The sequence below is a fragment of the Carlito syrichta genome, unplaced genomic scaffold, assembly GCF_000164805.1.
Source record: "Carlito syrichta isolate Samal-C Ts95f unplaced genomic scaffold, Tarsius_syrichta-2.0.1 Scaffold303273, whole genome shotgun sequence".
In the NCBI taxonomy this organism is placed as follows: Eukaryota; Metazoa; Chordata; class Mammalia; order Primates; family Tarsiidae; genus Carlito; species Carlito syrichta.
Genome location: NW_007247369.1, coordinates 133,322 through 148,667, shown reverse-complemented (window position 1 = coordinate 148,667; position 15,346 = coordinate 133,322). Strand labels below are relative to the sequence as shown.

The following is a 15,346-nucleotide window of genomic DNA, read 5'->3' as shown; positions in this document are numbered from 1 at the left end:
TCCATTTCCCTTTCTTCTTCTGGGATGCCAGTCAGGCAGAGATCAGCCTCTTGATATTATCACATCTCTTGTAGGCTTTATTCTTTCTTTCTATGTTTTATACAGATTGGCTAATTCTATGTTTTGGTCTTCAAGTTCTGAGATTCTTTCTTCTGCTAGATTAATTATGCTTTCCATGCTTGTCATCTTGTTATTTACTTCCTGAATGAATGTTTTTATGCCCCAAATCTTTGTTACAAGTTCTTTCAGTGTTGCATCTTGTCTTTCTTGAGTCTTATTCACTCTTTTTATCCATTCCCTAATCTTATTTGTTTTCTGGGGCCAGTCATTGGTGACTTCTATTCTTTGGGCTCTGTGGTCTGATTTTTCAGGCGTTTTCTCTTTGAAACACTGCTTTCCATTGATTTTTCTTCATTTATGACAGTTCTTCTTTTCTCTGTAGTTCTGTTATTCAGTGGCAGTGGGAGAGGCTTTCACTTCTGTTTTCTCAGTCCTCTATTGTTTCCTGATCAGGGTTCTGAATTTGTTCTACTTTGAAACAGTGCTGTGGTTGAGAAGCTTTGCTGTCTCTTGTTGTTTTGAGAGTTGAATAAAGTGGGGGATGGGGAGCTAGGATTCAGAAACTACTCACAAATCACAGTGTTCACTGATTGTGGTATGGGTTCTCTGAGACTCAGTCCCACCACCACTCTTTATGATGCCGCCGTGGTATGTCTGTGTACGCCCTGAATCCAAGATGCAGTAACAGCAATGAGGAGAACAGATAAAAGTAGAATAAAATAAGATTGACAGAAATTAAAGAAATAAAATAAAAAATTCCACAGAACAAGGTCAGAAACCAAAGCAAAAAACAGTTAAACACATACATAGACACACACACACACACACACATACACACACACACACACACACACACACACACACACACACACCCAAAACTAACTGGAATAACAACAAAGCAAAACAAACAAAAAATAACAGCAAGAAAACCAGACACACACACATACCCAACCCAAAATGAAAGGAGATGAAAAGAGGAAAAAAGAAAAGACAGAAATTCAAATTGAACCCGCACACATGTATTCGTGCACACAAAGAGAAGATTGAAAAACAAAAATAAACAAACAAAAAAACGGAAAGGTGACCACTCAATCCTTCATGTACACACATAAACAGAAAACAAAAAACAAAAGAAGAAATAAAGAAAAAGAGGAGGAAAAAGAAAGATGGGGGAGATGCATATTGATCCTTCACATACACATTTGTGCACAAATGACACATTAAAAAAATGATAAAACAATTATACAGACAAAAAACTCCTGCCCTCTGGTGGCAGCTTCTGTAGTTGTTCCTCTCAGCTGCCACTCTGCTGTCTCCTGCAAAGCTTCAACCTCATTCAAAATCTCCCGTCTGGCCCAGGGAAGGAGGAGGGGGCAGTGGGAGTGGGTAGGGCTTCAGGCCTCCTTTCCCACTCTAGTATGGTCAGGGGGATCTCCTCTGGTGGGGAGGTGCGGGATTGTCTCTTTCCCAGGTTCGGGTGTGGGGGGAGTGTGCCCCAGCGTGGCTTATCCCGGAGTGGAGTCCTCCTATTGCGACTGATGTCCAGGTTTCGCCTGGATTCGTCCCTCTCAGTCGTGGCCCAGCGGTGTGGGACTGATGTTCAGAGGACTGCTGTGGAGGAGGTGGTTGGGTCAGCCCCTGACTCACCATTGATCTGATTGGAGGTCTTCCTTATCCTTTTCTGGCCACACCCTTTGTCCTGAAGCTGAATCAGAGTAGGGGGTGGGGCATCCAAGACTCAGCACTCATCCTGTCCCTCCAGAGTTTGTGCTTTCAGGATATTCCCTCTGGGTCACCATCCACCTCTGAGTAGTTAATCCACTGGTTTCAGAGATCGGGTTGGGTCTATCACTCTGTGGTGAGCAAGCTGGAGCACTTTCCTGCCCCGTTTTCAAGATGGTGGCAAGTTGCCTCTTTCATCTTCTCCAGTGGGGCTCTGCCTCTGGGCTTCCTTGCTGTGCTCCTTCAGCAGTCCTTGCTGTCAGTGTCCAGCCAGGCGCTGCAGTGGTGAGGCAGAGCCTGGAGCTGACAGTCTGTCTCGGCAGCTTCTTCCCGAGAAGGGCTTTGTTGATTTTAAAAAAGTGGCGCTTGGCTTCTGTGTCCCGGGAAGCATTAGGGACCAAGCAGAGCAGCTGTGGTACCAGCTGCTTCACCAGGAAAGCCCTGGCCACTTACTCCCAAGTCCCTACTCAGCCACTCACATGTCCACTTAACGACATGTTTGCAAAATTTTCAATACACTCACTCACTTACACTGGGACTCAATCCGACTGCCTCTGCTGCCATCTTCCTGAGACTCTGCATGTGCATGTCAGTAGAGTACAGCAAAGTACTTATTCCTGGCCAGTCCTCAACGTTTTATTGGATATTGTGTACATAAACCAGGTGATTGATAGCATAGAAGGTTTGCTAAGTAGCTCTCAAGTTTGGTTAAGATTTTTTTTCTTGTTTTTTTTTCCCCCCTGTAGTTTTGTTAGAACTACAGAGAGATGAAAATCTTAAATTTTAGTAACGGGGCTGGAGCAGGTATGCCAGCAAAGGAAAAGCTGAAACTCTGGAAGCTCTTGTGATGATGAGGAGAGTAGGTGTGTCTCTTGCCTTGTACTGCTCACTCTTTAGCTGCAGTGACTTTTGAGATAGCTAAAATTTGATGCTCTTTTCACTACTGGAACATGCCCTACAGATGAAAACATAGCTAGACTTAGATTTAATTTAAGGAAATAATGATGAAAAACTAAGATTATAGTTTTTGCCCTTCTATTTTAATGCAAATGATACTTTTAAAGAAGTGATCATAAACATTCATTGTTTCTATCAATCTTCACTATTATCTTAATTTTAATTTATTTTTATTTGTAATCAAGTGGTGGAATCTCTTGTTTTGACACTAGAACAAAATTAGTTTGCACCTTAAGGTAACCTAGTGTCTCCAAAGAATATGGTTCTCCCTGATGAAGCAATCTCTTTTCTATGGTTACAACTTTCTTACAACGGGGATAGCATGAGCCAGGGGACTTGGCCAGCCTTTGACCCTCATGTATTGGCCCAACTCTCTGGTTCTGATTCATCATGATTATGAAATGAATGGGATACTTCTTTTTTTTTTTAAGTTAGGGTCTTACTCTTTTGCCCAGACTGAAGTGTAATATCTGACTGCGGCCTCAAACTACTGTGCTCAAGCAGCCCTCACTCCTCAGCCTCTTAAATAGCAGGGACTAGAGAAATGCACCAGCATGCCCAGATACTTTTTTTTTTTTTTTTTTTTTGTAGAAATTAGTTCTTGCTGTGTTGCTCAGGCTGGTCTCAAGCTCCTGGGCTCACGCAATCCTCTTGCCTTGGCCTCCCAAAGTTCTGGGATTATAGGTGTGAGCCACTGTGCCCAGCCTGGGCTACTTTTTAAATGTTTGTATTATATTGGCTTGTATAGATACAGTTAGGATAGTGATAGCCACAGATTTTTGAGATTTCATACTCATCCCTAGCTCTGAAAATAATGTTTTCTTTAGATTTTTAAACTGCTTATTAATAAAATAAAGAAATATATACCTATAACACATTTTGGGAGTGTGATAGTCAGTAAGAAATTGTATACCCTCTCCTGAAATAAAAGAATAGAGTTAGTCATTAGATGATATATTTGTTCTATGTCTTATTTTCAGGCTTGGTTGAATGATTTGGCCTTGGAAATGAAGCAAACTTTGGAACAGTTGTTGAAGGAATGCGTTACTACCGGGCAAAGTTCTCAAGGTGCAGTCGACCCATCTTTGTTCCCTTCACAGGTAAGGGGCTTATGTCTAGAGGTAGGATGGTATCACGGCCAGGTCTCCAACCTAGGGCTCAGGAGGCTCAGATAACTGGCGTCGTTGGTCACCCGTCGCCTAAGAGTTAACAGTCAGTGGACAATCTGCTCAGCTTTAAGGTCTCAGTTCCCTCAACTATGAAATGTGGGGATGAACTACGTGATCGTGAAGTTCTCTGCTGGCCCCATTAACCTGCTGTGATTCAGGTGCTTTCAGGTGAGGGCATGCTGAGATCCACGCAGCCTAGGCTGGTGGTAAGTCGGATGGGGAGGGGGAATCGAGCATGTGGAGCTTCCCATTCCAGATGATTAGTCCATCTTTGACAGAGAGGCACAGGATCTTTCACACTGCTGTCTCCTACCCTCTACCTATCCTGTGGGATCACCTAAGAGGGTGGAGCTGGCAGGAGCTTAGCAGGGTTAACTTAGGTGCGAAACAGTTACAACACGGGACTGGAAAATAGGTGGGAATTTGAGAGCTGGGTCATGTGGTAGGTTGCAGAGATTGCTGCAGCTAAGGGCAAGTATGACCTCCCCCCGGAACACTGGAGACTTGAACATTTGCCCAATCCATGTCAAAATGCAGCACAAAACATCCTGCCTTGTTCAGCAGTTGGTCCAGTTTGAGGCTACAGGTATAGGTCATCGGGAACTTTGATTCTCAGGGACCTTGAAAGGTGAGCATTGGGATGTTCTGTGATTTCTCACAGAAGAATCTACCCAACAGCTCTCAAAGGTACTTGCTTTTCAGATAAAAACGTGTTCCAATAGCTACTAAAAAATTTAGTAGCTATTAGAACACGTTTTTATCTTGGTTCTTTTAAAGTATGGAAGGTTGGAGCATTTTAGGTTCTGAGCTATTTTATGGTACATACCTTTTGTATCCTTTAGCATTTTGAGGCAAACTAAAGTGTGTTTTTAAAAATCTTGCTAAATTCTTAGAGAAAAATAAATGTAATCATCACTGAATAATCAGTGACATTATAAAGTCAGGGTAAGGTACTTTATTACCTCTGAAAATGTTTCCTAGTATTCTGTCAACTTTCAGATAAAATTTAAGCCAACTCAGAATAAAAGACTCAACATAAAAAAAAAAATCTATAGAAGCAAGAGTTGCATAATAATTAGATTAGGAAGATGACAGTTCTGTCAGGAGACGTAGTGTAGTGGGAGACACAGACTCAAGGAAGTTGCTGAATTTTAGCCTGCCACTTCCCTCAAGGCCCTGGAGCAGTCAAGCAAAAGTGTGAACTACTAAAAATGTTAATAGTTCATCAGTTACCAAACAAATAATCCTAGTTTACTAGCAGTTGATGTTAAAAATATTTATCTTGCTGGGCTTGATGGCTCAAGCCTGTAATCCCAGCACTTTGGGAGGCCAAGGCGAATGGATTGCTTGAGCCCGCAAGTTCGAGACCAGCCTCAGCAACTTGGTGAGACATCGTCTCTACAGTAAATTAAAAAAATTAGCTGGGCATGGTGGTGCGTTCCTGTAGCTCTAGCTACTTGGAAGACTGAGGTGGAAGGATTGCCTGTGCCCAGCAGGTTGAGGCTGTGGTGGCAGTGAGCATGCCACTGCACTCCAACCTGGGCAAGAATGAGACTCCAACTCAAAAAAAAAGAAATATTTCTCTCAAGAGCATTTATCTAAGGGGATTGAATAGTATAACTGGTCTACAGGAATTTCTGGTACAGGGTATTATCTACTGATAGTTCAGTTCCCTTTTTGCAAGGACCTGGATTAATGTAGAGAAGGCATTTCCTGGTCTGGGAAGGAGGCAGCATGGTTTAAATGCTGCCTTTGCCGGTTATTCTGAGTAATATACTTTGACAGTTAAGAGGGTATAATAGTACCTCCATGGCCAAGTCATTCTGAAGGTTATAATGGTTACAGAGCACACTTACTGGCCATTATGTTTTAGGTCATCAATAATGCTAATGCCTGTCCAGCCATCTTAATGGTAATGTGATTTGAGAACCTGTTACTATCGTGACTATAACTTTTGTTAGCTTCTCACAGAAATTATGTAGCAGCTGTTAAAAATTGAGACTATTGGCATGCATTTATAATATAGAAATTCAGTAGTGTTGCCTGAAAGGAAATCCACATACCAGGGTATTAGGCTTGGAGGTGGCAAATGAACATTTTGATATGAAAAGAAATGAGCAGTCTTTTTCTTAAAAAGCAGATTTGGTTCTGCTTAAATGCTTCACCATATACCTGATTAAAGAAGCTGGTGAGTTTTGTAACTCAGAGTTTGGGAGATGACTTTGCTTAGAAAAGAGTTACAAATTGACTTTCTCTTCCAAAAAAGAGCCATAATATAATATTTATGGACTGTTTTAAGTTAGAGTAAGATAGCAACCTTGCCTGCAGTGATAAGTTTTTGTTTTTTGCAGATATATTTAATATATATATATATTTTATGTATAGTTAGATAACTGAGTTAATCTGATAGAAGCATTTGATGATACTCATCTGGGTGCTGAAAGGTATATATCAGGAAGAAAATTGTTCAATAGTAATTGGCCAGCAGGTATAGCACATTTATATGTTGGAGGATCGTGTCTTTAATTTAAAGGAGGATGTCAGTTTTTCTTGTTCATCTAAGTACTGTATCTGACTATTTTGATACAGGTTTTCAAAGACTGGTCTTTAAATGTATATTTTGCTTTATTAGTAGCCTTGCTGTATGGGTAATATTCCAGAAAGCTGTCTGCCTTGATCTTTTTATAAGTGTTAGATTGTAAGACTAAGACAGGCCTTAACTTAAGAGAAAATTGGAATTTTCGTATTGTAGACTTGACTGGTCTACTAAGAAATTATTTTGAAATGCTATTAATAGAAGACAGCCCTTTTATTAAGTAGGTGCATCATACTTTGACACCTTTGTTGATGCTGGTTAACAATAAGCCATTTATGAGAAGCAAGTACAAGGGTTCTGAGGATACAATAAGCTTGGTAGGTTTTAGCACTAGAAAATAAGAGTGTAGTATGAAATGAGTTCTGAGAAGTAGGCTTGGCTGCATCACACAATGCTTTTTAAAAAATTTTAAAGATGTGGGGTACAATTAAGGGTTAGGTACATATGTGGTTATTGTACAGGTAAACTTTGGGCCTCTCTTTGGTCCCTACTTTGCCTGGTTTGAGATCAGATGCCCTTACTGATGTTGTGTGTCCTCCCCCCCACCCCCAACAGTGTCCTACTACTGTCAATCCCTTTCTTATAGTATTATGTTAAATATTCAGGGTCCACTTACGTGTAAGTACTTATGGTACTCATATCTTTGTTTCTGTGATAGGTCACTGAGTACCAAAGACTCAAAATCCATCCAAGTTGCTGCAGAGTCCATAATTTTGTTTTTCTTTCTGGCTGTATAATATTCCATCATGTATATGTACCACATTTTTAAAATCCACTCGACCTTTGGTGGGCAGCATGGTTGGTTCCATGTTTTTGCTATTGTGAATAATGCTGCGATAAACATGTGTGTGCAGGTTTCTTTTTTGTAGAATGACTTGAATTCCTCTGGGTACATTCCCGGAAGGAGGATTGCTGGGTTGTATGGAAGGTCAATTTTTAGATTTTTTAGGAATTGTCACACGGTTTTCCACAGTAGTTGTACTAATTTACACTCCCACCAACAATGTAGAGGCGTTCCTTTTTTCTCTATTAATCCTTTGGGTTCCAGTATAACATTCAGATGGAGGGATCCAATTTGCAATTGGTAATATGGGAAAGGATGTCTTTCCTTAAATTTATTTTTTAAATTTAAATTTATTTATTTATTTACTTATTTATTTTGAGTTAAAGTCTCATTCATTCACTCAGGATGGAGTGCAGTGGCACATTCACGATCACCGCAGCCTCAACCTGCTGGGCTTAGTTGATCCTTCTGCCTCAGCCTTCCAAGTAGCTGGTACTTCAGGCACACACCACCACGACTGGCTAATTTTTTGATTTATTGTAGAGGCAAGGTCTCAGCAAGTTGCTCAGGCTGGTTTCAAACCCCTAGGCTCAGGCAATCCTCTTACCTCTGCCCCCAAAGTGCTGGGATTACAGGTGTGAGCCATCGCACCTGGCCTCTTTCCTTAAATTTATAAAATATTTCTAAGTCAATTACCTTTAAAAAATAATTTCTTTTTGTTCAATAGATATTATGCTTGGCGGAGCAGATTAAATTCACTGAAGATGTGGAAAATGCAATCAAAGATCATAGTCTTCATCAGATTGAAACACAACTTGTGAATAAGTTAGAGCACTATACTAACATCGATACTGGTTCTGAGGATCCAGGGAATACTGGTATGGAAAAAATGTTCCATTTGGGTTATTTGCACATACTTTTTGGTCTTCTATCTTAATTTATTGTGTTTTTGACTGCATATTTATCTTGGTGATTACTCTAGAAATTACAAGATACACAATTTTTAAAATGTTGTGCTTAGAATCAAAACTTTATTACTTCAAATGTAGAAACCCTACCACCATAGAGGTTTCTGTGTCTTCCCCTTTTTATGTTGCAGTTGTTTTATTACATCTACATACTCTGAAAACTCTGTGAGATTATGTTGTGATTTTTTCATTTAAGCATCAAACGTATTTGAAAAGACTCAAGAGGAAAAGAATAATTTGTTATATGTATCCAGGTGTCTTCCATTTCTGCTGCCCTTCCTTATTCCTTATATTCTGGGTTTTCTTCTGGTGTCATTTTGCTTCTGTTCAAAGAATGTCTTCCAGTGTTTCCTTTAGTGTGGATTTGCTGCCTATGAACTCATATAGATTCCCTTTATCCAAGAATGTCTTTCTTTCACCTTTATTTCTGAAAAGTTTTTCACTGGCTTTAGTGGGTTGACAGTTTTTTACTCTTAGCATTTAAAAATGTTGTTCCATCTCATTCTGACCTCTTTGTTTTCTTATGAGGAAACTACAATTATTTGAATTGTTATTCTTCTGTAATAATATATTGTTTTTTCTGGCAGCATTCACAACTTTATATTTTTCTTTAGTTTTCAATAGTTTATTTATAATGTAGACACATCTTTACATGTATTCTACTTAGGGTTCTCTGAGCTTGAATCTTTAGGTGTGTTTTTCCCCCAAATTTGGGAAGTTTTCAGCCATTATTCAAATTTTTGCATCATGCTCTTCCTCCTGTCTTTCTCAGTCTCTCACGACATGAATGTTGAACTTTTTAGTATTGGCCCACTGGTCTCTGAGGCTTTGATTTTTTTACTACTGTTTCCTCTTTATTCAGCCTGGATAATTTCTATTGCTCTGTCTTCAAGTACACTGACTCTTTCCTCTATTATTTTCATTTCAGTGTTGAGTTCATCTAGAGATTTTAAAATTGTTTTTGTGTTTTTCAAAGCTTTAACATTTCCATTTAGTTCTTCATGTATTTTTTTATTTCTTTGCTGAGACATTCTCTCTTTCCGTTTGTTTCAAGAGTATTCATCTTTACTCCTTGGAGCACTTTTATAAGAATGTTTTAAAGTCTTTTACAGATAATTCCAACATCTGTGCCATCTTGATACTGATACCTATTGATTGTCTTTTCGTATGTGAGTTGAGGATATTCTAGGATCTTTGCATGTTGAATAATTTTGGATGATATGATGAACATTTTGAATATTGTGTTATGAGAGTCTGAGTCTTGTTTAAATTCCCCTGAAGACTGTTGAATTTTTTGCTCTAGCAACTGATCCTTCTGGATTCACGCCACAAGTTCTTGTCATCCTTCTGTGGATTCTGATTCCCATGTCAGTTCTGTTTTCAAGTATTTGCAATGCTATTCCAATCTGTCCCATATGTGTGCCCCCAGTGACCAGTTCTCAGTTTTTGGTTTGCGGTTTAATGACATTTAATATTGTTCAGAGTTCTAAATAGCAGTTCAGGGCATGTATTCCAGGTTTTATACCTTCATTCAAGGAGGAAACATGGTGGAGACTACTCCTTTAGATAAAGAGCTGGAACTCTGCTGTCATTGAATTTTGATGCCTTTATTTTCACACACACAATTCTTATTTCTTTCTTACTGGTGGATTTGACGTTGTTTTGACTTGCATGATTTATATTTGTACGCCTTTCATATGTATCATGAAGTTGCCATTAAAGTCGTTCAGAAATCACCTGTACATATAATTCTGTTGTAAAGTATGTAGATAACAGGCTAATAGTATTTCCAATTGTGTTTATTTGTCCAGAATCGGGCATCCTGGAGCTTAAACTTAAAGCACTCATTCTTGACATTATTCATAATATTGATGTGGTGAAGCAGTTAAACCAAGTTCAAATTCATAGTACTGAAGACTGGGCCTGGAAAAAGCAGCTTAGATTTTATATGAAAAGTGATTACACATGCTATATTCAAATGGTGGATTCTGAACTTCAGTATACTTATGAATATCAGGTATGACGCATGGTAGAAATGTTTTATTTTTCCAGTTAGAAATTATTTGCTTTAAAGGAAATTTGCTTTTGGAAGAAAGAATTATTTTTGTTAAAGTAGTAATTTTTTAAAAAACTTTTTGTATGTCTGCTTTCTGTTTTCTGTTTTCTGCTTTCTGTTTTCAGAATTAAAAAGCTGCCATGTAAGAAAAAAGAAAATATCATTCTGTTTACAAAAAAGTTAAAATATTGCCAGTGTTGCACTGAATTCTCAAAAATGTGCCTTTTCGTAGAGTGGCGTTTACGTAGAGTTTGCAATGTGTCTTTGATCCACGGAGAACTGAGTGTAGGCAAGCACAATAGAGGCAATTTGGTTTGTGCCTGTTTACAATGAGTGTAATTGTAATTGTGCTAAAATATGTTTGCTAAATGTTTTCAGTTTGCAAGATAAAAGAATTTCAAATACATGACCTAGTGCGTGTAAATTGTTCTAAAAAAATCCGGCTATTTTCTCTGCCTTTCTCCATCATAATGAGTCAGTCATCAGAATATATTTGACAATTTTATTAGTAAGCCTGTGTCAGGAGAGCTGCCAGTTGGCTCTTTAAAAAAAGAAAGGTATTTTGAGACCCCAGATTTTCTACCTACATTGAGGAAAAAACTGTATAAATGGCAACTAGAATTAAAATCAGCTTTCCCTACAATTTAGTAGAAATTATGAGTTATTTGATAAGTTAGTATTAAAATTATTAATTTCATAAGAAATTTTTCAACTTAATTATCCTTTGAGATCTCCAAAGTAGATCTGATTTGTTGAACTCAGAAGATTCAATGAAATAATTTACATGATTTTAAAATATGAAATTGAATGATTATTGTTTAATTTTGGATTTGTTTCCCTTTGAAGCATCTTTGTGTCATTATCAAGAACTTGAGAGACAATTTTGAAACTTAGCTGTATATTAATTGAAGATAAAATGGAATACTTTCTTGAAAAATAACTAAGTTAAATTTCAGTTCGTGCTTTAGAAAGCTGCTTTCACTAAGAAAAATTGTGAATGTTTTTGTATGTTAAAAACTTTAACCTGTTTGTTGCATTTTAATCTTTTAAACGAAAATCTCACATTGTATAAATACTTATAAGTGCTGAGTAGAATGTGTGTACTCTGACTTTGTGTTTTTCTCATTTAGGGTAATGCTCCCAAGTTGGTTTATACGCCGTTGACAGACAAATGCTACCTAACTCTCACGCAAGCCATGAAGATGGGACTTGGAGGAAACCCTTATGGACCAGCTGGAACTGGAAAAACTGAATCAGTAAAGGCTTTAGGTGGACTTCTTGGAAGACAAGTTTTAGTTTTTAATTGTGATGAGGTAGAATAAATAATTATCAAAATATACTGTAATGTATTATATTTAGACTAGTTTTTATTAGCATATAAAATACTCTATTTAAAAATTATTCTACTTTTAAATTACTTGAAAACACAATTTATTTTAATTCAGCACCCAGTGCAGTGGCTCACGCCTGTAATCCCAGCACTTTGGGAGGCAGAGGCAAGAGGATTGCCAGAGCCCAGGGGTTTGAGACCAACCTGGGCAACGTGGTGAAACCTCATCTCTACAATAAATTAAAAAATTAGCCGGCTTCCAGCTACTTGGAAGACTGAGGTGGAAGGACGACCTGAGCCCAGCAGTTCGACACTGCAGTAGCTGTGATCATCGTGTCCCTGCACTTTAGCCTGGGCGATGGAGTGAGACTCTGACTCAAAAAAAAAAAATGTTTTCATTGAAAAGTAAAATGGAGAGAGGCTACACATAGCATAGTCCCAAAACTTTTCTAAAGAGAATTATTGCAAATAAATATTTATGATTATTGTTTTTTGAACTGGGGGTCTCAGTCTGCTGCCCAGGTTGGAATTAGTGGCATGATTATGGCCCACCAAAACCTTGACCTCCTAAGCTCAGGCAGTCCTTCCATCTCAGCCTCCCTAGTAGCTGGGATTAGAGCTGTGCCTCCATGCCCAGCTAATTAGAAATATACTTAAATACAGAATGAAGGTTTATGTTGCATAGTTGAAAAATGTTTTCAGTAAGAAGAATGATGAGTAGAAGAGGAAAAATGTTACATTAATTTTTTTTTGAGTTGGGATCTCACTTTGTTGCCCAGGCTGGAGTGCAGTGACAGGATGATGACTCACTGCAGCCTTGACCTTCTGGACTCAGTTGGTTCTTCTGCCTCAGCTTCCCAAGTAACTGGGACTTCAGGAGCACCACCATACCCGGCTAATTTTTTTTCACTTTTTGTAGAGACGAGATCTTGCTATGTTGCCCAGCCTGGTCTTGAATTCCTAAGCTGAAGTAGTTCTCCCACCTTGGTCTTTCAAAGTGCTGGCATTACAGGTGTGAGTAATAGCACCTGGCTGCCTTATATATGCTTAGTTCTTTGAACTTTTCTGAACGCTTTCACATGCATTATTTTATTTATTCCTTGAAATCGCCCTAGGATTTGAAAGAGTAGCTACCTAGAGGTGTAGATGGGTGAAGTGATTACTTTATTAATTAGTGACATAAAATATTGTTACTATCAGAAATTTTAATTATTTTGTAACAAATATAATTTTTGTTGTTTTCAAGGGCATTGATGTGAAGTCAATGGGGCGGATATTTGTCGGTTTGGTGAAGTGTGGAGCCTGGGGTTGTTTTGATGAGTTCAATAGGCTGGAGGAGTCTGTGCTGTCAGCGGTCTCTACGCAGATCCAGACAATTCAGGATGCCTTGAAGAATCACAGGAGTGTGTGTGAACTGCTTGGCAAGGAGGTACAGGGCCTGCTGGGAATTTAAAGAACTAAAATATTTTGGCATTGCTCACACTCAGGCAGTATTCTATTTCTCCTGGCTCCCTTGTTTTTAATCTGTGACCAGTATGTTAGGCTTTCTGCCTGTAAAATATCCCGAGGTTCTTTACTATTTTTGGTCCCACTTTCACCATTTATCTTTAAACTTTCAATGTTTAATAATTCAGTTATAATAACCTTAGCATTATTATATATGTTATCTGTGCTGGCACTGTACTCATTGCTTTAGTGTATTGTCTCTCTTAATACCACGATTCTTTGAGGCCGATTCTGTTATTATTATTTTTTTCTATTTTATGCATAAAGAAACTAGGACTTCTTAAGTAATAATAAGTTGTGGAGCTGGGAATTGAACTTCGGTCTGTCTAACTCTGAAGCACAGTTTTAAAAAAACTTTTAAGCCCAGGAACAGAATGAAGCACATTGTTTTCATCACTGTTCTATATGAGTATTAAAACAATAAGCATTTAGCTATTCTGTTCCTCACTTTTCTCCATAGGAGATACACATTCATGTCATTAGAATGCAAATTTATTTGAATAGAAAATATAAACTTCTGCAACAATGTGTAATGCTGAATACACTGAAAGTTATAAGTACTGTAAAATTATCCTGTTATATGTAACATTTTCACAATACGCATTTTTCTGGGTAGCGCAGAAAGTGAGAACAGTTCTGCATTGTTAGCATGTTATTTACAGGAAGCTTAAGCCCTTCTTCACAAAGATAAAAGAATAAACTATTAAATGAGAATCACCTCTCTGCCATCAAAATGTACTTTCTTCCACATTCACTTTTTGCCTTTTCCTCTTCTTACAAAGAAAGTTGTCCTTTCTCTCAGCAGCTCATCTTTGCCCCAGGTCTCGGGAGTCGACATCCCAGGGATGGTCTCCTAGTCATACCCTGTGTTGTAGCTTCAGCCTTCTCTCCTCTACTGATTCCCCATTGGCTTTAAACATAATCACATCTTTTCCACCTTAGTGAGAATTGAAGCAGAAACAGACTTTCCCTTAATTCTTATTTCCTCCAACTTGCTTTTGTTCTTTCTTATACAGCCAGAGTTTTTGCTTTTTCTACTCTGGGCATTTCTGCTTACTGATTGCCTAGTCATCATTTGCGCTGCCCCTCCCCCTCCAGGGGAATGAGGGACATATGGAGGGTGTGAAGGTGAAAAAGCAGGATTTACTGAGAGGACAGAAAAGCTCCCATAGTGGAAGGGGACCCGAGGGGTTGCCTTACACTGCTTTAAAAAAATTTTTTTTTACAGTTATTCAGCTTTTTTCTTTAGGGCTTTATTGAAATGCTCCTATAGATGCTCTTACATTCAATTCTTCCCTGTCATAACATTTATTACACTATGATTTCCTCTCTGTAATATGAGATAGATTATGAGCTCCAAACGGCATAAACCATTATTAACTTTAGTTCAGCATTTTCTTTGTGTAATTAACAAAGTGCTAAGTGCAAAGAAGGCTTTTAGTAAGCATTGTGAATGAACGAATAGATAATCAAATTAGTTACTATCTCTTAAGCTTTCAGCTTCAAAGGACTATGATAAAGAACCTCTGTAAAACAGTGTAGTTCCTAAGGAATTTACTGTATGTTGAGTAAGGAGATGGTTAGTACATTGGTGGCTACTTTTTGCTCGGGTGCAAGGTTTATCTAGTCATGTCAAAATAAAATTTCTGTTGGCACTATATTTTATATGTATAATTTCAAGGCTCTGATGCTTATATTTGAAATTAATATTTCAGGTAGAAATAAATTCTAACTCTGGAATTTTTATCACTATGAATCCTGCTGGAAAAGGTTATGGAGGAAGACAAAAACTGCCTGACAATCTTAAACAGCTTTTCAGACCAGTAGCTATGTCTCGTCCAGACAATGAGCTTATTGCAGAAGTTATTCTCTACTCAGAAGGCTTTAAAGATGCAAAAGTACTAGGCAGAAAATTGGTAGCTATTTTCAATCTATCTAGGTGAGTTTTCCTGTTTTAAATGTTCTTTGGTTTTGCATTTTTAATGGTTCATTATGTTTATTAGCGATCATTGTCACATCTTCCCAATGTACTATTTCTTGATTTTCATATTGATATTTTAATTTATTTTTGGTGTTGATGCGAAAGATTATATTTGAACGATAAAAACATCTGACTCAAAGCTACTTGTTTTTCTTTTTTTTTTGAGTTGGAGTCTCACGCCCTCTGATTTTTTTTTTTTTTTTTTAGTTGGAGTCTC

General features: G+C 38.0%; 1 protein-coding gene across 1 annotated transcript in view; it reads left to right on the top strand.

Annotated features, from left to right (window-relative positions):
• Nucleotides 1-15,346, top strand: part of DYNC2H1 (dynein cytoplasmic 2 heavy chain 1) — a gene marked incomplete at its 3' end in the record, with an annotated part of 198,461 nt that overhangs the window by 55,713 nt on the left and 127,402 nt on the right. Inside the window, exons 30-35 of the mRNA XM_008058276.2 lie at nt 3,720-3,839; nt 8,016-8,166; nt 10,068-10,273; nt 11,443-11,625; nt 12,889-13,071; nt 14,864-15,087. Coding sequence (XP_008056467.1) covers nt 3,720-3,839; nt 8,016-8,166; nt 10,068-10,273; nt 11,443-11,625; nt 12,889-13,071; nt 14,864-15,087 — 1,067 coding nt within the window. The remainder of the gene's footprint in view (nt 1-3,719; nt 3,840-8,015; nt 8,167-10,067; nt 10,274-11,442; nt 11,626-12,888; nt 13,072-14,863; nt 15,088-15,346) is intronic.